The sequence below is a fragment of the Rhinopithecus roxellana genome, chromosome 12 (genome assembly GCF_007565055.1).
Source record: "Rhinopithecus roxellana isolate Shanxi Qingling chromosome 12, ASM756505v1, whole genome shotgun sequence".
NCBI lineage: Eukaryota > Metazoa > Chordata > Mammalia > Primates > Cercopithecidae > Rhinopithecus > Rhinopithecus roxellana.
Window position 1 is genome coordinate 108,762,240 of NC_044560.1, and position 21,116 is coordinate 108,783,355.

The following is a 21,116-nucleotide window of genomic DNA, read 5'->3' on the forward strand; positions in this document are numbered from 1 at the left end:
GCCACAATCCCAAACAGACAGAAACAAAGCTATTGACTAAAAGTTCAAAGTTTTAATCCAAATTTAGACAGTGTTGAGAAAATCAAACTTTGGCCATAGAAACCATTCCCCTCCCGGGCGGGCGATGGGGACCAGACCACGCCCCCTGATGCCCTGAGTGGTCCCAGATCTCCGGCGGTACCTCCAGACCACGTGCTCACGCTCCGATTGGCTGCCGCGTTTGGGCGGGTTAGAAGCTGGACTGTAGCAGAGTGACTCGCAGAGGCCACGCCCCCTCGTCTTGGGGCAGGACCGGAGGGGCGATCCCGGCATCCCACGTGGGCCCCCAGGGGGCGGGACCTCCTCCACGCCCACTCCCTCGGCGAGAGAACCCTGTGGAACCCGAATTAGCCACCGGGGGAGATCTGGGGGGAGGGGTCTCCTGGCGCGTGGGGTCCGAAGGGGGCAGCGGCACACGGGGAAGAGGGTCTCCCTGGGAGTCCAAATTTCCACCTAGAGAGGATGGGTGGGAGACATAAGAATGGCAAACTTCAGCACCAGGACTCCGGGTTCCCAGGCCCCTCCTCCCTCAGACCCAAGAGTCCAGGCCCCCAGCCCCTCCTCCCTCAGACCCAGGAGTCCAGGCCCCCAGCCCCTCCTCCCTCAGACCCAGGAGTCCAGGCCCCCAGCCCCTCCTCCCTCAGACCCAGGAGTCTGGACACCCCAGTCCAGACCTCTCAGATTCAGATGTCGGTCCTCTCCCCGCCCCCTGACCTCTTCCTCCCCTCCTCCCAAGTGTCCCGGAACCCAGTCCCCTCTTGCCTGAGACCTAAAACTCCCAAACCTTGCCCAACTCTTTCCTCGCCAACATAAAAAATTCCCACCGGCCCCCAGACCCCTCCTCTCCAGGACCTCGGATTCCAGGTCTCCAGCTCTCTCCTCCCTAAAACCCAGAAGTTCAACATCCGCAGCCAGTCACCTGTCATCATTCTGTGCCACTGCGACGCCTCAGTAGCTAGGGCTTGGGAGAGGCTGAGAACCCGCTCCCGGTGACCTTCGGAAGTCGGCAAGTAAGGGGTGGTGTTCCTTGGACTAGAAAAAAAAAGAAGATTGGGGTGGGGTGTGTACATGGGGGAGAGGTGGGGATGGTTAATTGGTACAAAAAGAAAAGGATGAATAAGACCTACTGTTAGATAGCACAACAGAGTGACTATAGTCAATAATAATTTAATTGTACATTTTTAAATAAAGTGTGTAATTGGATTGTTTATACATCAAAGGGTAAATCCTTGAAAGGGGATGGATACTCTATTCCCCATGATGTGCTTATTTCACATTGCCTGCCTGTATCAAAACATCTCATTTATCCCGTAAATCTATGTACACCTACTATATACCAACAAAAATTAAAAATTAAAAAAAAAAAAAACAGTCCAGGTGCGACGGCTCATCCCTGTAATCCCAGCACCTGGGGAGGCCGAGGTGGCTGGATCACTTGAGGTCGGGAGTTCGAGACCACTCTGGTCAACATGGGGAAACCCAGTCTCTACCAAAAAATACAAAAAAGTTAGCCAAACATGGTGATGGGCGCCTGTAATCCCAGCTATTAGGGAGGCTGAGGAAGGAGAATCACTTGATCCCAGAAGGAGGAAGTTGCAGTGAACTGAGATCGCGCCATTGCACTCCAGCCTGGGAGACAGAGCAAGACTCCGTCTCAAAAAAAACAAAAAACACACACACACACACACAAAAGAAAAACAAAGTAAAAATAAAAATAAAAATAAAAACTAAACAGCTCCCACAGTGGGGATCCGGGTACCGTGCGTGCCCTTCTGGGAGTTGTAGTTCCTAGCACGTGTCTCTAACAGATGTTAAACATTGCACCGCCCTCATACCACCCACATGCATTATGGGATTTGTAGTCCATTCACGAATCACTACCACCCAATTTCCTTGATGCAGAAGCAGGCTATGCTATTGACCAAGGGAATTTGGGGAACTAAAGATATTACTACGGATCTAGGGCTTTCCGGTTTTGTTTCAGATGCCCCGGGAACGTAAGCATATCTAGAAGGGTTGTGATTTGTAGTTCCATATTAAGGAGACTTCAATAATAATGCTACTCCCCTTTGCTTTTGCAAATTTTTTTTTTCCTGCTCCCTTGATACGCCCTCCAGTTCCTTACCTACTCCAAGACCCAGAGCTTCTGAGCCATTTCTGGGCTCCCGAGTGTCCTACGACAGGCTGGAAAGGAATTGGGGCATTAGAACTCCTCACCTGGAAGCCCCACATTCTCATTTTGAGGGTGAAGTGAAGGGGCTCCAAAAGAGAATGAAATTGCCCAAAAACACTGGCAATGTTCTGTTTTGTTTTTCCTATGCTTCCGTAGGCACTGAATTTTTTTTTTTTTTTTTTTTTTAGACGCAGTCTCGCTCTGTCGCCCAGGCTGGAGTGCAGTGGCGCGATCTTGGCTCACTGCAAGCTCCGCCTCCCAGGTTCACGCCATTCTCCTGCCTCAGCCTCCCGAGTCGCTGGGACCACAGGTGCACGCCTCATCGCCCGGCTAGTTTTTTGTATTTTTAGTAGAGACAGGGTTTCACCGTGTTAGCCAGGATGGTCTCGATCTCCTGACCTCGTGATCCACCCGCCTCGGCCTCCCAAAGTGCTGGGATTACAGGCGTGAGCCACCGCACCCGGCCAGCACTGAATTTTTAAAAATTAATTTATTTTATTTATTCATTTTTTAGAACGGATGGAGTACAGCAGCGTGATCATAGCTCACTGCAGTCTCGACCACCCAGGCTCAAACTAATCCTGCTTCAGCCTCCTGAGTAAATAGAACTTCAGGCTCACACCACCATGCCTGGCTAATTATTTTTATTTTTATTTTTAGTAGAGACAAGGTCTTGCTATGTTGCCCAGGCTGGTCTCTTACTCCTGCCTCGGCCTCCCAAAGTACTGGGATTGCAGGGGTGAGCCATAGCACCCAGCGACTGACAATGTTTAACTTTACCTGTGTTCCTATAAAGCAGCACATGAGTTCAGAAATCCAACCTCCACCACCACCACCTGTGACTGTCTAAATCCTTTCTATAAAAGTCTAAGGGGCCAGGTGCAGTGGCTCACACCTGTCATCCCAGCACTTTGAGAGGCCAAGGTGAGTAGATCACTTGAGGTCAGGAGTTCAAGAACAGCCTGGTCAATATGGTGAAACCCCATCTCTACTAAAAATACAAAAAAAAAAATTAGCAGGGTATGGTGGTGTGGGCCTATAATCCCAGCTACTTGGGAGGCTGAGGCAGGAGAATCGTTTGAACCCGGGAGACAGGGGTTGCAGTGAGCCGAGATTCTGCCGCTACACTCCAGCACGGGCAACAAAGGGAGACTCCATCTCAAGAAAAAAAAATCTAAGGGGAGGTCAGGTGCAGTAGCTCACACCTATATTCCTAGCACCTCCTTCCAAGGCAGGAGGATCATTGAGCTCAGGAGCTCAACCAACACCAGCCTGGCCAATGTGGTGAAAATCTGTCTCTACTAAAAATACAAAAATTGGCTGGATGTGGTGGCGCATCCCTGTAGTCCCAGCTACTCGGGAGGCTGAGGCATGAGAATCACTTGAACCCAGGAGGTGGAGGTTGCAGTGAGTGGAGATCGCACCACTGCACTCCAGCCTGAGCGACAGAGCAAGACCTCGTCCCCGAAAAAAGAAAACATCTTTTTTTTTTTTTTTTGAGACGGAGTTTCACTCTTGTTGCCCAAGTTGGAGTGCAATGGCACAATCTTAGCTATAATCTTAGCTGGGATTATAGGCGTATGCCACCACGCTCAGCTGATTTTGTATTTTTAGTAGAGATGGGGTTTCTCCATGTTGGTCAGGCTGGGTCTCGAACTCCCGACCTCAGGTGATCCGCCCATCTTGGCCTCCCAGAGTGCTGGGATTACAGGTGTGAACCACCGCACCCAGCCAAAAAAAGAAAATGTCTAAGGGGAAACCATCCTGAGATATCTGAGACACTCTGATGCTCAGATCTGGGATGTTCTCCCTACTGAAAGGGCATGAATAAAATCAATTTTCTTGCTGTCTTACATTTTCCTTTTTGCTTTCTTGCTGTTGACAACACATAGCAACTGAGAAGAAAAACTAGGCTTCCAATCCAGATCTGCGACCCCCGCCCCCACCCACTGTCCTCCCCTCACTGCCACTCCTGTCCACCCACCACTAACCAGGCCAGGAAGCTGACTTTAGCACAAGTACAAACTGAGGTAAATCTGGAAATCCAGCTTGGAGTAAGGAGGTAGGCATTATCTCCATTTTACAGAAAGGGACTCAAAGTAGGCGAAGAGGACCTACTACCACCCCACCGCCCAGCCCCAGTCCTCTTCCCCTCACCCTTTGCTCCACATCAGGCTGGCGTCTGGCTGGCGACAGTGTCCTTCCCAGGGTGAGGAGCCGCGGGGAGGTCGGGCGAGGGAGGGGCCGTCCACATTCCTGGTTTCTGCGCATCCGCTCCAGCTGCTCCTGGGCACTCATCCGGGGCCGGGCCACTGGGGCCTAGGGAGGTAAGAAACATCCCAAGACCCAACCCTTAGGCCAGGCACAGTGGCTCGTGTAATCCCAGCTCTTTGGGAGGCTGAGGCGAGAGGATCACTTGAGGTCAGGAGTTCAAGACCAGCTTGGCGAAATACCATCTCTACTAAAAATACAAAAATTAGCTGGCCATGGTGACAGGCACCTGTAATCCTAGTTACTCGGGAGGCTGAGGCAGAAGAATTGCTTGAACCCTGGAGGTGGAGGTTGCAGTGAGCCGAGATCACGCCATTGCACTCCAGCCTGGATGACAGAGCAAGACTCTGTCTCAAAAAATATATATAATATATGTTGCTTAAACAAGGAGAGAGGGAAAAGACCAGGTGCAGTGGTGGGTGACTGTAATCCCAGAGCTTTGGGAGGCTGAGGTGGGAGGATAACTTGTGACCAAGAGTTTGAGACCAGCCTGGGCAACATAGCAAGACCCCATCTCTACAAAACATAAACTTGTTAGATGTGGTGGTGGAAGCCTGTTGGTTACTCAAGAGGCTGAGGCAGGGGGATCACTTAAGCCCAGGAGTTCAAGGCTTCAGGGAGCTATGATCGTGCCACTGCACTCCATTCTGGGTGACAGAGCAAGACCCGATATCTAAAAGTAAAAAGAAGAGAGAGAGAGAGCACTCATTGCTGGAGCTTCCAGTTAAACATCCCAGCGAGATAGCGTGGATCTGTTTATTGTAGAACCAGCCCCTGCAGTTTCCTCTGCTTTGAGCAATCCTGAGTCCTGTTTATATAAATCATGGCCACTGGCCACTGTATATTACCACTGTATATTATACTGTATATGTTGTTGATTTCTTTTTTTTTTTTTTTTTGAGACGGAGTCTCACTTTGTCACCTAGGCTGGAGTGCAGTGGCGCAATCTCTGCTCACTGCAACCTCTACCTCCTGGGTTCAAGCAATTCTCTGCCTCAGTCTCTCAAGTAGCTGGGATTACAGGCGTGAGCCACCGTGCCCGGCCACTGTTAATTTCTTCACAGCAGGCCAGACCACTGGCCTAAAAGCTTGGTAGCAGCAAACTCAGATTTCTACACATCCAATTGTTTTAAACACAGTCTTAATAAGCAGATATTTTTAGCCATGCAGTCTGCCTGCTTTGTATACCCCGAGACTGTGCCCAACATCTGCTACCCATAGATAAGATGAGCCCCAAGACCCTTTGGTCTTGGGTTCTTTGGAGCTCTCTTTGGAGCTCTACATACTGCCGGCTGGCATCACCCAGATGTAAGCCCCTTCTCCAGTCCCTCTCTCGGGAGCTCCCTTGCCTTCCTCCCCTCCTATGCAGTGGTCCTCACCCTCACACAGTAGCCTCTGGAGTGTCTCACACTGGGTGTGACTTCCCCCGTAGACAAATCTGTCAGTGTGCGCCAAACAAAGCTCCTGTGTGCTACTGCCATCTGGTGGTCATGGCTTTTTCTTTGCTAAGCCCTGAAATCCCTGGAACTCACTAGTCCACCCCTGTGCTCTGGACCTTGGCAGCCCCTGAAACCATGGGGTTGGGGTGAGGGAGGAGTATGTTCCAAGAAAAGTGATGTTCCCAGGTGGTTCCAATCACCCATGCCCGTGACAAACCACTGAGAATCAAAAAGTGCCTCTCCTGTCTTCCTAGGAAAGGCTTGATTGATTGCCTTTGTATCCATGATAACAAGTAAGCACAAGAAATGCAATTTTTTTTTTTTGAGACGGAATCTCACTCTGTCGCCCAGGCTGGAGTGCAGTGTCCGGATCTCAGCTCACTGCAAGCTCTGCCTGCCGGGTTTATGCCATTCTCCTGCCTCAGCCTCACGGGTAGCTAGGACTACAGGCGCCCGCCGCCTCGCCCGGCTAATTTTTTGTATTTTTTAGTAGAGACGGGGTTTCACCGGGTTAGTCAGGATGGTCTCGATCTCTTGACCTCGTGATCCGCCCGTCTCGGCCTCCCAAAGTGCTGGGATTACAGGCTTGAGCCACCACGCCCGGCCTTTTTTTTTTTAGACATGGTTTCCCTCTGTTGCCCAGGCTGGAGTGCAGTGGTGCAATTATGGCTCACTGCAGCCTTGACCTCCTGGATTCAAGCAATCCTCACGTCTCAAACTCCCAAGTAGCTGGGACCACAGGTGGACACCACCACGCACAGCTTTTTATTTTTTTAGCTTTTGAAATGGAGTCTTGCTCTGTCACTCAGGCTGAAGGGCAGTGGCGCGATCTTGGCTCACTGCAACCTTCGCCACCCAGGTTCAAGCGATTCTCCCGTCTCAGCCTCCCAAGTAACTTGGATTACAGGTGCGCGCTGCCACACCTGGCTAATTTTTGTATTTTTAGTAGAGATGGGGTTTTGCCATGTTGGCCAGTGTGCTCTTGAACTCCTGACCTCAGGTGATCCACCCGCCTCGGCCTCCCAAAGTGCTGGGATTACAGGCATGAGTCACTGCACCCGGCCACAGCTAACTTTTTATTATTTTTTTGTAGAGATGGCTATATTAGCCAGGCTGCTCTTGAAGGCCTGGGCTCAAATGATCCACCTACTGTGGCCTCCCAAAGTGTTGGGATTACAGGCATGAGCCAACACCCCTGGCCAAGAAATGCTTTTATTTATTATTATTATTATTGTTATTATTATTGTTACTTTGAGATAGAGTCTTGCTCTCTTGCCCAGGCTGGAGTGCAGCGGTGCAATCTCGGGTCTCTGTGTTCAAGCAATTCTCCTGCCTCAGCCTCCCAAGTAGCTGGGATTATAGGCACCTGCCATCACACTCGGCTAATTTTTGTATTTTTGTAGAGACAGGGTTTTCACCATGTTGGCCAGGCTGGTCTCGAACTCCTGACCTCAGATGACCTGCCTGCCTTGGTCTCCCAAAGTGCTGGGATTACACGTACGAGCCACCGTTCCCTACCGCAAGAAGTGCTTTTAAATCTATTTGATCAAATAATCCCAACAGGTACCCCAAAGGCTTCTGAAAGCCAGCTAATCAGTGACGTTCACATGCTTCTGTGGGCTGGCCAATCAGTGATGGATCCGTACTTCTGAAAATCAGTCAATCAGTGATAGCTCCATGCTTCTGAAAACCAGCCAATCAGCAACAGACACAGAGCACAGCGCTTCCACAGGTTAATGTCAACCAATTCATAAACATTCCTGCCGTTGGAAGTCCACCAATTTCTGAACACCAGGGCCACATGAGATCAGCATTCTCTTCCACTCAGGGAGTCTTTTTTTTTTTGAGATGGAGTTTTTGCTCTTGCCACACAGGCTGGAGTGCGATGGAGTGCGATCTCAGCTCACTGCAACCTCTGCCTCCTGAGTTCAAGCGATTCTCCTGCCTCAGCCTCCCAAGTGACTAGGATTACAGGTGCCCACCACCATGCCTGGTTAATTTTTGTACTTTTAGTAGAGATGGGGTTTCACCACCTTAGCCAGGCTGGTCTCGAACTCCTGACAAAGTGCTGGGATTACAGGTGTGAGCCACCACGCCTGGCCTCATTCATCTAGTTTTCATCTTCATATCAGCCCTAGGTGGTAGGTTCTGCTATTAGCTCCATTTTAGAGATGAAAAAGTGGAGACACAGAGAGGTTTAATAACTGACCCAAAGTCACATGCCTTAGAAGCAACAGAGACAAAAATCAATCTCAATGCTCTTAACAAGCAGTGCTCTCTCTGTCTGAGTGCGGCCTTAGAAGGCTCTGCTACTAGCTGTTTCCCAGAAGTGTGAGGGTCCCTGATGGTCAGATGCAAGGATTACAAGATGGACCTACAGCCTACCTTGGTTCCCAGCTGTGGGGAAGGGAGGTGGCGACCCTCAGGGCTGGAAGCCCGGGAGACCCTCGGAGACCCAAGACCTGGAAAGACAGAATGGGACTTGGTGAGGACGGGAATTTCTGTAAAGTCCCACCCGACCAGGAAGCTCACCTAAGCGAGGGCTGGCCAGGTCTTTGTCGCCTGCAGGAGGCCGTCCCCAGTCAGTCTCGGGGGACCTAGGGGAGCTCAGTTCCAAGGACTCCGGCAGGCTCTGCAGGGATTAGAAAAGGGGGATAATGACGATCATGATCATTATTATTATTATTAACATGTTGCAATCATTTAGGAATTGGAATACAGTCTGAATAGGATTAAGACTATAAACCAGGCCAGGCACAGTGGCTCATGCCTGTAATCCCAGCACTTTGGGAGGCCGAGGCGGGCAGATCACCTGAGGAGTTCAAGACCAGCTTAGTCCAACATGGTGAAACCCTGTCTCTACTAAAAATACAAAAATTAGCCGGGCGTGGTGGCGGGTGCCTGTAATCCCAGCTACTCGGGAGGCTGAGGCAGGAGAATCACTTGAACCCAGGAGTTGTGCAGTGAGCCGAGATTGCACCATTGCACTCCAGCCTGGGTGACAGAGCAAGACTCTGTCTCAAAAAAAAAAAAAAAAAAAAAAAAAAGACTATAAACCAGATCTGAGCACAGAGACTTGTGCTTGTAATCTCAGCCCTTTGAGAGGCCAAGGTGGGAGGATCACTTGAGGCCAGGAGCTAGAGACCAGCTGGGCAACAAGCAAGACCCCTTTCCTACAAAAACTTTTTAAGGCCGGATGCAGTGGCTCACGCCTGTAATCCTCCAGCACTTTGGGAGGCCGGGGCAGGCGGATCACGAGGTCAGGAGATGGAGACCATCCTGGCTAACACCGTGAAACCCTGTCTCTACTAAAAATACAAAAAAAAAAAAAAAAAAAAAAAAAAAAACTTAGCCAGGCGTGGTGGTAGGCGCCTGTAGTCCCAGCTACTCGGGAGGCTGAGGCAGGAGAATGGCGTGAACCCAGGAGGTGGAGCTTGCAGTGAGCCGAGATCGAGCCACTGCACTCCAGCCTGGGCAACAGGCTTTTAAAAAAATCCTGGTTGGGTGAGGTGGCTCAAGCCTGTAATCCCAACACTTTGGGAGGCCGAGGCAGTCGGATTACTTGAGGCCAGGAGTACGTGACCAGCCTGGCCAACATGGTGAAACTCCGTTTCTACTAAAAATACAAAACTTAGCCAGGCTTGGTTGCGGGCACCTGTAATCCCAGCTACTTCAGGGGCTGAGGCAGGAGAATCACTTGAACCCAGGAGGCGGAGGTTGCAGTGAGCCAAGATCGCACCACTGCACTCCAGCCTGGGTGACAGAGTAAGACTCTGTCTCAAAAAAAAAAAAAAAAAAAAAAAAAAAAAACCCCGAAAAACAAAAACAAATGCTTCCAGAAGTTAGGACACTTGTGCGAGATGGGTTAGCTGATCAAGGAAGAATTAAAGAGGTGGGTGGGGAATAGACTGAGCCAAGGACAGGTGGGACAGAAAGCTAGGGGTGGGGAGAGAGTTGTGTGCATCTTACCTCCCTCTCTGAGGACTCCTCGCCCTGGAGCACAGGAGACGGGGAGTCAGGCTCAGTGTGTGGGGGTGGTTTCTGGGGGCCACCCAGACCTGCCAGTGTGTCTTCCACCATCCACAGCTGCTGCTGAGCAGACACTCTGTCCTGCAGGGAGGAAAGGAATTTGTTACTTAAAGGTGGGAAAACGCAGGAGGGTTTTCAGCTAATAGGCCCCTGCAAAGGTCTGAAATCAGCTGGGCTATATTTGTGGAGTTGGTATTTTTTTTTTTCCATGTGGTTATCCAGATGAATTGAAAAAGCTGTCTTAAAAAAAAAAAAAAAAAAAGAAAAGAAAAAGCTGTCTTTTGACCAGGCATGGTGGCTCACGCCTGTAATCCCAGCATTTTGGGAGGCCGAGGCGGGTAGATCACCTGAGATCAGGAGTTCAAGACCAACCTGGCCAACATGGTGAAACCCCCCCCCCGTCTATTAAAAGTACAAAAAAAGGCCGGGCGCGGTGGCTCAAGCCTGTAATCCCAGCACTTTTGGGAGGCCGAGACGGGCGGATCACGAGGTCAGGAGATTGAGACCATCCTGGCTAACACGGTGAAACCCCGTCTCTACTAAAAATACAAAAAACTAGCCGGGCGAGGTGGCAGGCGCCTGTAGTCCCAGCTACTCCAGAGGCTGAGGCAGGAGAATGGCGTAAACCCGGGAGGCGGAGCTTGCAGTGAGCTGAGATCCGGCCACTGCACTCCAGCCCGGGCGACAGAGCGAGACTCCGTCTCAAAAAAATAAAAAAAATAAATAAAAAAAAATAAAAGTACAAAAAAAATTAGCCAGGGGTCGTGGTGGGTGTCTGTGATCCCAGCTACTCGGGAGGCTGAGGCAGGAGAATCGCTTGAACCCAGGAGGTGGAGGTTGCAGTGAACTGAGATTGCACCACTGCACTCCAGCCTGGGCGAGAGAGCAAGCCACTGTCTCGAAAAAGAAAAAAGAAAAAGAAAAAACTTTTCTTTCTGTTGTTTTACTGTGTTACATCTGTTATAAATAGGTGACCATACAGATATATGAGAGTCTGTTCTTTTTGTTTGTTTGTTTTTGGAGAGGGTCTCTCCCTCTGTCACCCAGGCTGGCGTGCAATGATTTGATCATAGCTCACTGCATCCTCGAACTCTTGGGCCCAAGCGATCCTTCCGTCTCAGCCTCCTCACTAACTGGGACCACAGGCTTGCATCACCAGGCCCAGCTAATTTTTTCATTTTTATTTTTATTTTTATTTTTTGAGACGGAGTCTCGCTGTGTCGCCCAGGCTGGAGTGCAGTGGCGCGATCTCGGCTCACTGCAAGCTCCGCCTCCCGGGTTCCCGCCATTCTCCCGCCTCAGCCTCCAAGTAGCTGGGACTACAGGCGCCCGCCACCGCACCCGGCTAGTTTTTTGTATTTTTAGTAGAGACGGGGTTTCACCGTGTTAGCCAGGAGGGTCTTGATCTCCTGACCTCGTGATCCACCCGCCTCGGCCTCCCAAAGTGCTGGGATTACAGGCTTGAGCCACCGCGCCCGGCCTCATTTTTATTTTTAGTAGAGACGGAATTTCACCATGTTGCCCGGGCTAGCATCAAACTCCTGGGCTCAGGTGATCCACCTGCCTCATCCTCCCAAAGTGCTCGGATTACAGGCGTGAGCCACTGCACCTGGCATGGGTCTGTTTTTGCCAAGTCTGCGTTTTAGGATCAAGTGGGAGAAGCTTAGAGTGAGAAGATGCATCTGGCATCAATGCTTTTTTTTTTTTTTTTTTTTTTTGGAAGATGGAGTCTCTCCCTGTCACCCAGGCTGGAGTGCAGTGGCGCAATCTCGGCTCACTGCAACCTCCGCCTCCCGGGTTCAAGCGATTCTCCTGCCTCAGCCTCCTGAGTAGCTGGGATTACGGGTGCATGCCACCACGCCCGGCTAATTTTTTTGTATTTTTAGTAGACTCAGGGTTTCACCATGTTGGTCAGGCTGATCTCGAACTCCTGACCTCGTGATCCGCCCACCTTGGCCTCCCAAAGTGCTGGGATTGGGATTACAGGCATGAGCCACTGCACCTGGCCTGTTTTGGGATCTTTTTTGAGACAGGGCCTTTTAGCCGGGCACGGTGGCTCAAGCCTGTAATCCCAGCACTTTGGGAGGCCGAGGTGGGTGGATCACGAGGTCAGGAGATCAAGATCATCCTGGCTAACACGGTGAAACCCCATCTCTACTAAAACTACAAGAAAATCAGCTGGGCGTGGTGGCGGGCGCCTGTGGTCCCAGCTACTCAGGAGGCTGAGGCAGGAGAATGGTGTCACCCGGGGGACGGAGCTTGCAGTGAGCCAAGATCGAGCCACTGCACTCCAGCCTGGGGCAGAGAGCAAGACTCCGTCTCAAAAAAAAAAAAAGAGAGACAGGGCCTTTTTCTGTAACCCAGGCTGGAGTGCAGTGGTGCAATCATAGCTCTTTATACACTCAAACTCCTGGGCTCAAACAATCCTTCCACCTCAACCTCCCGAGTAGCTGGGACCACAGGCCCATGCCACCATGCCCTGCTTAGGTGTTGATTCTGTTTTTGTTTTTTTGTTATTGTTTCTTTGTTTTTTGTTTTGAGACAGAGTCTCACTCCGTCACCTAGGCTGGAGTGTAATGGTGCGATCTTGGCTCACTGAAACCTCCGCCTCCCAAGTTCAAGCAATTCTCCTGCCTCAGTCTCCCAAGTAGCTGGGACTACAGATGCACGCCACCACGCCCAGCTAATTTTTTGTATTTTAGTAGAGACGGGGTTTCACTGTGTTGCTCAGGTTGGTCTCGAACTCCTGAATTCAGGCAATCCGCCCACCTCTAGCCTCCCAAAGTGTTAGGATTACAGGCGTGAGCCAACACGCCCGACCTTTTTTTTTTTTTTTTTTTTTTTTTTTTTCTTTTTCTTTTTGAGACCAAGTCTCCCTCTGTCGCCCAGGCTGGAGTGCAGTGGTGCAGTGGCATGTGATCTAGGCTTACTGCAACCTCTCCCTCCCAGGTTCAAGTGATTCTCTCGTGCCTCAGCCTCCTGAATAGCTGGGACGACAGGCGTGCACCAGCACACACAGCAAATTTTTGTATTTTTAGTAGAGACAGGGTTTCACCATGTTCGTCAGGTTGGTCTCGAACTCCTGACCTCAAGTGATCCATCTGCCTTGGCCTCTCAAAGTGCTGGGACTACAGACGTGAGCCAACATGCCCGGCCATGTCAATGTTTTTTTTTTTTCTTTTGAGACGGAGTCTCACTTTGTCGCCCAGGCTGGAGTGCAGTGGCCGGATCTCCTGCCCCAGCCTCCCGAGTAGCTGGGACTACAGGTGCCCGCCACCTCGCCTGGCTAGTTTTTTTGTATTTTTTAGTAGATATGGGGTTTCACCATGTTAGCCAGGATGGTCTCGATCTCCTGACCTCGTGATCCGCCCGCCTTGGCCTCCCAAAGTGCTGGGATTACAGGCTTGAGCCACCGTGCCCGGCCTGTGTCAGTGTTTTTAAAGATACATGATTTATAACTTGATGGCTAGACTTAGAGTGAAGAAGCACGTCTGAGGCTAAGCAATGAGGTTTATATTTTAGGAGCAGAGCTTGCACTAAGGGAAAGGGTTTAGAACTGTAACTCCAGAGGATAAATTTAACAGCAAAAGTCAGGATGCGGGATGCAAGAAATGAACTTATAAGATGGAAGAAAGGCTGAGGGTTGGATCTTTGCTAGTGAGAGAATGACTTCAACAAAAGGAGAGATTGAGAACCGGGGAGAGAGCAGCTCTGGATGGGAAAGTAGGTATTAAAACGAAAGGCATTGGCCAGGCGCGGTGGCTCATGCCTGTAATCCCAGCACTTTGGGAGGCCGAGGCGGGCACATCAGAAGGTCAGGAGTTCAAGACCAGCCTAACCAACATAGTGAAACCCCATCTCTACTAAAAATACAAAAATTAGCCAGGCGTGGTGGCGGGCACCTGTAGTCCCAGCTACTCAGGAAGTTGAGGCAGGAGAATTGTTTGAACCCAGGAAGAGGAGGTTGCAGTGAGCCGAGATTGCACCACTGCACTCCAGCCTGGGCAACACAGCGAGACTCCGTCTCATAAATAAATAAATAAAATAAATAAATAAATAAACAAATAGAGGGTGGCCAAAAGTAGGTATTAAAACGAAAGGCATTGGCAAGGTGCAGTGGCTCACGCCTGTAATCCCAGCACTTTGGGAGGCTGAGGCAGGCAGATCATGAAGTCAAGAGATCTAGACCATCCTGCCCAACATGGTGAAACCCCATCTCTGCTAAAAATACAAAAATTAGCTGAGCATGGTGGCGCACACCTGCAGTCTCAGCTACTTGGGAGGCTGAGGCAGGAGAATTGCTTGAATCTGGGAGGCGGAGGTTGCAGTGAGTTGAGATTGTGTCACTGCACTCTAGCCTGGCGACACAGCAAGACTCCATCTCAAAATAAATAAGTAAATAAAATAAAAAATAAAAGAAGGGCTGGGTGCGGTGGCTCATGCCTATAATCTCAGCACTTTGGGAGGCCAAGGCCGGTGTATCACCTGAGGTTGTGAGTTCGAGACCAGCTGGACCAACATGGAGAAACCTTGTCTCTACTAAAACTACAAAATTAGCCAGGCATGATGGAGCATGCCTGTAATCCCAGCTACTCAGGAGGCTGAGGCAGGAGAATTGCTTAAACCTGGGAGGCGGAGGTTGCGGTGCGCTGAGATTGCGCCGTTGCACTCCAGCTTGCGCAACAGAGCAAGACCCCATCTCAGAAACTATAATAAAATAAATAAAATAAAAATAAAATAGTAGGGCAGGCACAGTGGCTCACGCAGGTAATTCCCGCACTTTGGGAGACCGAGGCGGGCGGATCACCTGAGGTCAGGAGTTCAAGACCAGCCTGACCAACATGGTGAAACCCCATCTCTACCAAAAATAGAAAAATTAGCCGGGCGTAGTGGCGGGTGTCTGTAATCCCAGCTACTTGGGAGGCTGAGGAAGGAGAATCGCTTGAACCTGGGAGGTGGAGGTTGTCGTGAGCTGAGATTGTGCCATTGCACTCCAGCCTGGGCAACAGAGCAAGATTCTGTCTCAAAAAAATAAAAATAAAAATAAAAATAAAAAAAGAGTATAATGGATTGTTTGTAACACAAAAGAAAATGCTTGAAGGGATGGACACCCCATTTTCCATGATGGGGTTATTATACATTGCATGCCTGTACCAAAATACCTTATGTACTCCATAAATATATTCATCTGCTATGTACTCACAATACATTTTTTAAAAAGAATGTTGTAGGCTGGGCATGGTGGCTGACGCCTGTAATCCCAGCACTTTGGGAGGCCGAGGCGGTGGATCACCTGAGGTCAGGAGTTCAAGACCAGCCTGACTAACATGGAGAAACTCTGTCTCTACTAAAAATACAAAATTAGCCAGGTGTAGTGACAGGCGCCTGTAATCCCAGTTACTGGGGAGGCTGAGGTGGGTGAATCACTTAAGCCCGGGAGGCGGAGGCTGCGGTGAGCTGAGATTGTGCCGTTGCACTCCAGCCCAGGCAACAAGAGTTAAACTCCGTTTCAAAGAAAAAAAAAAAAAAGGAATGTTGTAAAATTATAGCCAACTTTACAGCAGAAACTAGGCGTGGCGCAGTGGCTCATGCTTGTAATCCCAGCACTTTGGGAGGCCGAGGCAGGTAGATCACTTGAGGTCAGGAGTTCAAGATCAGCCTGACCAACACGTCTCTACTAAAAATATAAAAAGTAGCCGGATGGTTAGAATGTTCCTGTAGTCCCAGCACTTGGGCAGCTGAGGTGGGAGAATAACTTGAACCTGGGAGGCGGAGGTTGCAGTGCACCAAGATTGTGCTACTGCACTCCTGCCTGGGTGACAGAGTGAGACTCTAAGTCAAAAACAAACAAACAAACAACTTTACAGCAGAAATTAAATAACAGCTTGAGAAAACAGCAATCAAAATCGAAGGTTAATTAAAATGCAAATAAGAGAATAAAAAAACAAACCCTAAAAGGCATGGTCTTAACTAAAATAAGGGGTTTAGATTGAAAGGACAGAAAGCAGGGTAAGGGTGAACTGAGGGGGGCCTCGATTCTGTGGGTGGAGATTAAATGCTGAAAGGATTTCCAGGCAGAACTTGGAGTTGGGGGTGGGTCTTGGGGTCTCCAAGCAGGGATTTACCTGGGGAGAACCGAGGTGCAGCAGGTACTCCAACGTCTCTCTTAAGGTGCCCAGCTCCTGCTCCAGGCCACTGTATATGTCCCAAACCCTCTCTCGCTCCTCAGGTTGCATAAAGGGGGAGACACAGGTTAGCTCCCTCTGCCACCAGGTCCTTCCCTACCCCATCATTTGTCAGCTAAGTAGGAGGTAAGGGAGCTTGGTCCCTGGAGCCCTGCAGTCATATGGACTACAATTCCCATGGGCCTCTTTGCTTGGACTACTGGGAACCCCAAAGTCTCTATGGAACCTGCAATTCCAGTGCACTGTTAGTATAGACAAATAACAGCATTCCCTGAATCCCCAGGATTACTTCTGCACTCTCCTAGGTAGCAGAGTCTACAGATCTAATGAATTCATTAGACAGTCAAAAGACTGCACAGCACCAGACCAGGAGCCGTGGCTCACTTCCGTAATCCCAGCACTTTGGGAGGCCAAGGCGGGCAGATCACTTGAGGTCAGGAGTTCGAGACCAGCCTGGCCAACATGGCGAAACCCCATCTCTACTAAAAATACAAAAATTAGCCGGGAGTGAGGGCCTGTAGTCCCAGGTACTCGGGAGGCTGAGGCAGGAGAATCACTTGGACCAGGAGACAGAGGTTGCAGTGAGCCTGGATCCGGGCGCTGCACTCCAGCCTGAGTAACAGAGCAAGAATCCATCTCAAAAAGAAAATAATAACCACAGCACCACTCACCTTGTTGTGGCAGCAGGGATTTCCTTGCCAATACCAACAATAACAATGATAGTATCAGCTAACACTTACTGGGCATTGACCATGGGCTAGGCACCGTTCCCAGCTCTCATTTAATTCCTATGAGGTAGTTACTATTATTGTCTCCATTTTGCAGATAATAGTTGTAACTGACACTTAAGTATTGCTTACCATGTGCCAAGTACCTGAAGTGTTAAATATTCATTCATTCATTCATTTACACATATCACATATCATAATTCTCAGAGTTACTTAAGGCCGGGCACAGTGTGGCTCATGCCTGTAATCCCAGCACTTTGGGAGGCTGAGGTAGGCTGATCACCTGAGGTTAGCAGTTCGAGAACAGCCTGACCAACATGGCCAAACCCCATCTCTACTAAAAATACAAAAATTAGCCGGGTGTGGTGGCACGTGCCTGTAATCCCAGTTACTCGGGAGGCTGAGGTGGAAGAATTGCTTGAACCCGGGAGGCGGAGGTTGCAGTGAGCTGAAATGGCACCACTGCACTCCAGCCTGGACGACACAGCAAGACTCCGTCTCACAAAAAAAAAAAAAAAAAAAAATAGAGGGGTTACAAGACAATGAGGAGAGAGAAAAATAATAAAATTTGGAGTGTAGACTTCTGAAGAACGATCTTCCTATGAGCCCTCTGCGGCAGGTCCCCTTCATAACCACTTGCATACTCCTGGGGCCTCCTAGGAGGGCCGGCCCCTTCCCAGGTGCTCACCTGAGTCAAGTGACAGAGGGTTGCCCTCACACTGACCAGCCGGTCCTGCAGGAGGCGCTGGCGACCCCAGGCCCTCCCGGGAGCCCCAGCCTCCCTGGTGGCTTGGCCCAGCTGCTGCCGGGTCAACTCCAGAGCTGCTTCTAGTTGCTCCTGCACCAAGAGAGAGGGTGGTTAGACTTTGGAAGCCATGCCTAGTCCCAAGAAAAAAGAAAAGGTGTCCTCTCACGTCCCGGACATCCAGTCAGCATCCTGAATTCCACAGTCAGGAAGGGCTCAGGGCAGGCAGAGAGGCCAGGCACCCCATCCTCTGTTCAGGGCCTCGCACCTTCTCCTCCTGCCTCTGGTCTATCTCCTCCTGCAGCCTCCTCAGGAGCCGGTCCTGCCCACACAACTTGGTCAGCAGTGTCTGGAGAAAGGAGAGCGGAAGCTACTGATGGTCCAGATCTGGCTCTTCCCCTGCCGCTCCTCCCACCATCTAGAACATTCTCTCCCCAACTCTGGGAACTCATGAAGGATTGGATCAGTGAGAACTTACATCTGTCTCCAAGCTTTGGTGGAAAGTTGACTCCAGGGGAGGACCCGGCTGAAGACAGGGAGAAAAGTCAGGGGTCAGAGGGCACAGGCTGGTCATTATTGTAACTCAGTGCTGAGCCACGCCCTGTTTCTACTGATAGGTACCCCACTATTTATTTAATTATTAAGAGATAAGGTCTTGCTCTGTCACCCAGGCTGGAGTGCGGTCATGCGATCATGGTTTGCTGCAGCCTCAACCTCATGGGCTCAAGCAATCCTCCCACTTCAGTCTCCTGAGTAGCTGGGACCACAGGCACACACACCATACCCGGCTTATTTTTGTAGTTTTAAAAATTTTGTTGTTGTTGTTGTTGTTGTTGGTAGCGATGGGGTTTTGCCATGTTGCCCAGGCTGATCTCAAACTCCTGGGCTCAAGCAATCCTCCTGCCTCAGCCTCCCAAAGTGCTGGGATTATAGGCATGCACCATCATGCCTGGCTTTTTTTTTTTTTTTTTTTTTTTTTTTTTGAGACGGAGTCTTGCTCTGTCGCCCGGGCTGGAGTACAGTGGCTGGATCTCAGCTCACTGCAAGCTCCGCCTCCCGGGTTTATGCCATTCTCCTGCCTCCGTCTCCCGAGTAGCTGGGACTACAGGCGCCCGCCACCTCGCCCGGCTAGTTTTTTGTATTTTTAGTAGAGACGGGGTTTCACCGTGTTAGCCAGGATGGTCTCGATCTCCTGACCTCGTGATCCGCCCATCTCGGCCTCCCAAAGTGCTGGGATTACAGGCTTGAGCCACCGTGCCCGGCCTTTTTTTTTTTTTTTTTTTTTGAGGCAAGGTCTGTCACCCAGGCTAGGGTGCAGTGGCATGATCATGACTCACTGCAGCCTTGAACTCTTAGGCTCAAAGGATCCTCCCACCTCAGCCTCCCGAGTAGCTGTGACAACAGGTGCCAGCCACCAGTGCCGGCTAAGGTTTTTTGTTTGCTTGTTTGTTTGTTTGTAGGGCTGGGGTCTCACTATGTCACCTAGACCAGTCTTGAACTCCTGATCTCAACCATCGTCCTGCCTTGGCCTCCCGATGTCCTGGGATTACAGGCATGAGCCACCAAGCCTAGCGACCCCTCTCCTTATCAGCTTCCTTCTAAGCATTAGCAGACTTCAGTAGACCAACTTCCAGATTCTTGGCTTCAGAAAGATCAATAATGGGCTCTTGATCAAATAGCCATGGCAAATATTATAATTAATGGAGAAGTTTAGACATTTTATTTATGATTAAGAATAAAACAAAGGGCCGGGCGTGGTGGCTCACGTCTGTAATCCCAACACTTTGGGAGGCCAAGGCAGGTGGATCACAAGGTCAGGAGATCGAGACCATCCTGGCTAACGTGGGGAAAAGAGAGATCAGACTTTCTATGTGTCTACATAGAAAGAAGTAGACATAAGAGACTCCATTTTGTTCTATATTTGAGATGCTGTTAATCTGTCACCCTACCCCCAACCTTGTCCTTGCAAGAGACATGTGCTGTGGTGACTCAAGGTTTAATGGATTTTGGGCTGTGCAGGGTGTGCTTTGTTAAACAAGTGCCTGAAGGCAGTATGCTTGTGAAAAGTCATCTCCATTCTCTTAATCTCAAGTACCCAGGGACACGTACACTGCCAAGGTCACAGGGACCTCTGCCTATGAAAGCTAGGTATTGTCCAAGGTTTCTCCCCATGTGATAGTCTGAAATATGGCCTCGTGGGAAAGGAAAGATCTGATCGTCCCCCAGCCTGACACCCGTGAAGGGTCTGTGCCGAGGAGGACTAGTATAAGTGGAAAGAAGGCCTCTTGGCAGTTGAGATAGAGAAAAGCATCTGTCTCCTGCCCGTCCTTGGGCAATGGAACATCTCGGTGTAAAACCCGATTGTATGTTCTATTTACTAAGATGGGAGAAAAGCGCCTTAGGGCGAAAGGTGGGACTTGCTAGCACAAAGTTGCTCTTTATGCACTAAAAAGGTTTATGGAGGCTGGCGCGGTGGCTCAAGCCTGTAATCCCAGCACTTTGGGAGGCCGAGACGGGTGGATCACGAGGTCAGGAGATCGAGACCATCCTGGCTAACACGGTGAAACCCCGTCTCTACTAAAAAATACAAAAAACTAGCCGGGCGAGGTGGCGGGCGCCTGTAGTCCCAGCTACTCGGGAGGCTGAGGCAGGAGAATGGCGTAAACCCAGGAGGCGGAGCTTGCAGTGAGCTGAGATCTGGCCACTGCACTCCAGCCTGGGCGACAGAGCGAGACTCCGTCTCAAAAAAAAAATAAATAAATAAAAAATAAAAAAAAGGTTTATGGAGATCTTTACATATGCATATCAAGGCATAGCACTTTTCCTTAAACTTGTGTCACAGAGATCTTAATTCATATGTCTTACTTACCTTCTCCCTACGATGATCCTATTATCCTGCCACTTCCCTTTTTCTAAGATGGTAAAGATAATGATCAATAAATACTGAGGGAAGTCAGAGACCCGTGCCAGCGTGGGTCCTCTGTATGCTGAGCGCCGGTCCCCTGGGCCAACTGTTTCTTTCTCTATACTTTGTCTCTGTGTCTCATTTCTTTTCTCAAGTCTCTCATTCCACCTAACGAGAAACACCCACAGGTGTGGAGGGGCAGGCCACCCCTTCAGCTAACACGGTGAAACCCTGTCTCTACCGAAAAATACAAAAAATTAGCCGGGTGTGGTGGCGGGCACCTGTAGTCCCAGCTACTCAGGAGGCTGAGGCAGGAGAATGGCATGAACCCGGGAGGCGGAGCTTGCAGTGAGCTGAGATCCGGCCACTGCACTCCAGCCTGGGCGACAGAGCGAGACTCCGTCTCAAAAAACAAACAAACAAACAAACAGCCTGGGTAACATGGCGAAACCCTGTCTCTACAAAAAGTAGAAAAAGGGCCGGGCGCATTGGCTCACGCCTGTAATCCTAGCACTTTGGGAGGCCTAGGCGGGCGGATCACGAGGTCAGGAGATGAAGACCATCCTGGCTAACACGGTGAAACCCTGTCTCTACTAAAAATA

The 21,116-nt window shown here is 50.1% G+C and overlaps 1 protein-coding gene across 3 annotated transcripts in view; it reads right to left on the reverse strand.

Moving 5' to 3' along the window:
• Positions 1-37: 37 nt before the first annotated feature.
• PLEKHA4 (pleckstrin homology domain containing A4) overlaps positions 38-21,116 on the reverse strand; it is a 33,031-nt gene continuing 11,952 nt past the window's right edge. For 2 of the 3 annotated variants that reach the window (XM_010368625.2, XM_030913857.1), the window contains 11 exons: positions 18,088-18,135; positions 17,878-17,958; positions 17,553-17,702; positions 16,077-16,175; positions 9,892-10,032; positions 8,455-8,554; positions 8,308-8,384; positions 4,370-4,531; positions 2,165-2,223; positions 959-1,071; positions 38-492 (listed from right to left, as the gene is read on the reverse strand). In XM_010368625.2, coding sequence (XP_010366927.1) covers positions 230-492; positions 959-1,071; positions 2,165-2,223; positions 4,370-4,531; positions 8,308-8,384; positions 8,455-8,554; positions 9,892-10,032; positions 16,077-16,175; positions 17,553-17,702; positions 17,878-17,958; positions 18,088-18,135 — 1,293 coding nt within the window. In that variant the 3' untranslated portion in view covers positions 38-229. The remainder of the gene's footprint in view (positions 493-958; positions 1,072-2,164; positions 2,224-4,369; positions 4,532-8,307; positions 8,385-8,454; positions 8,555-9,891; positions 10,033-16,076; positions 16,176-17,552; positions 17,703-17,877; positions 17,959-18,087; positions 18,136-21,116) is intronic. The other variant, XM_010368628.2, reaches the window with a different exon arrangement.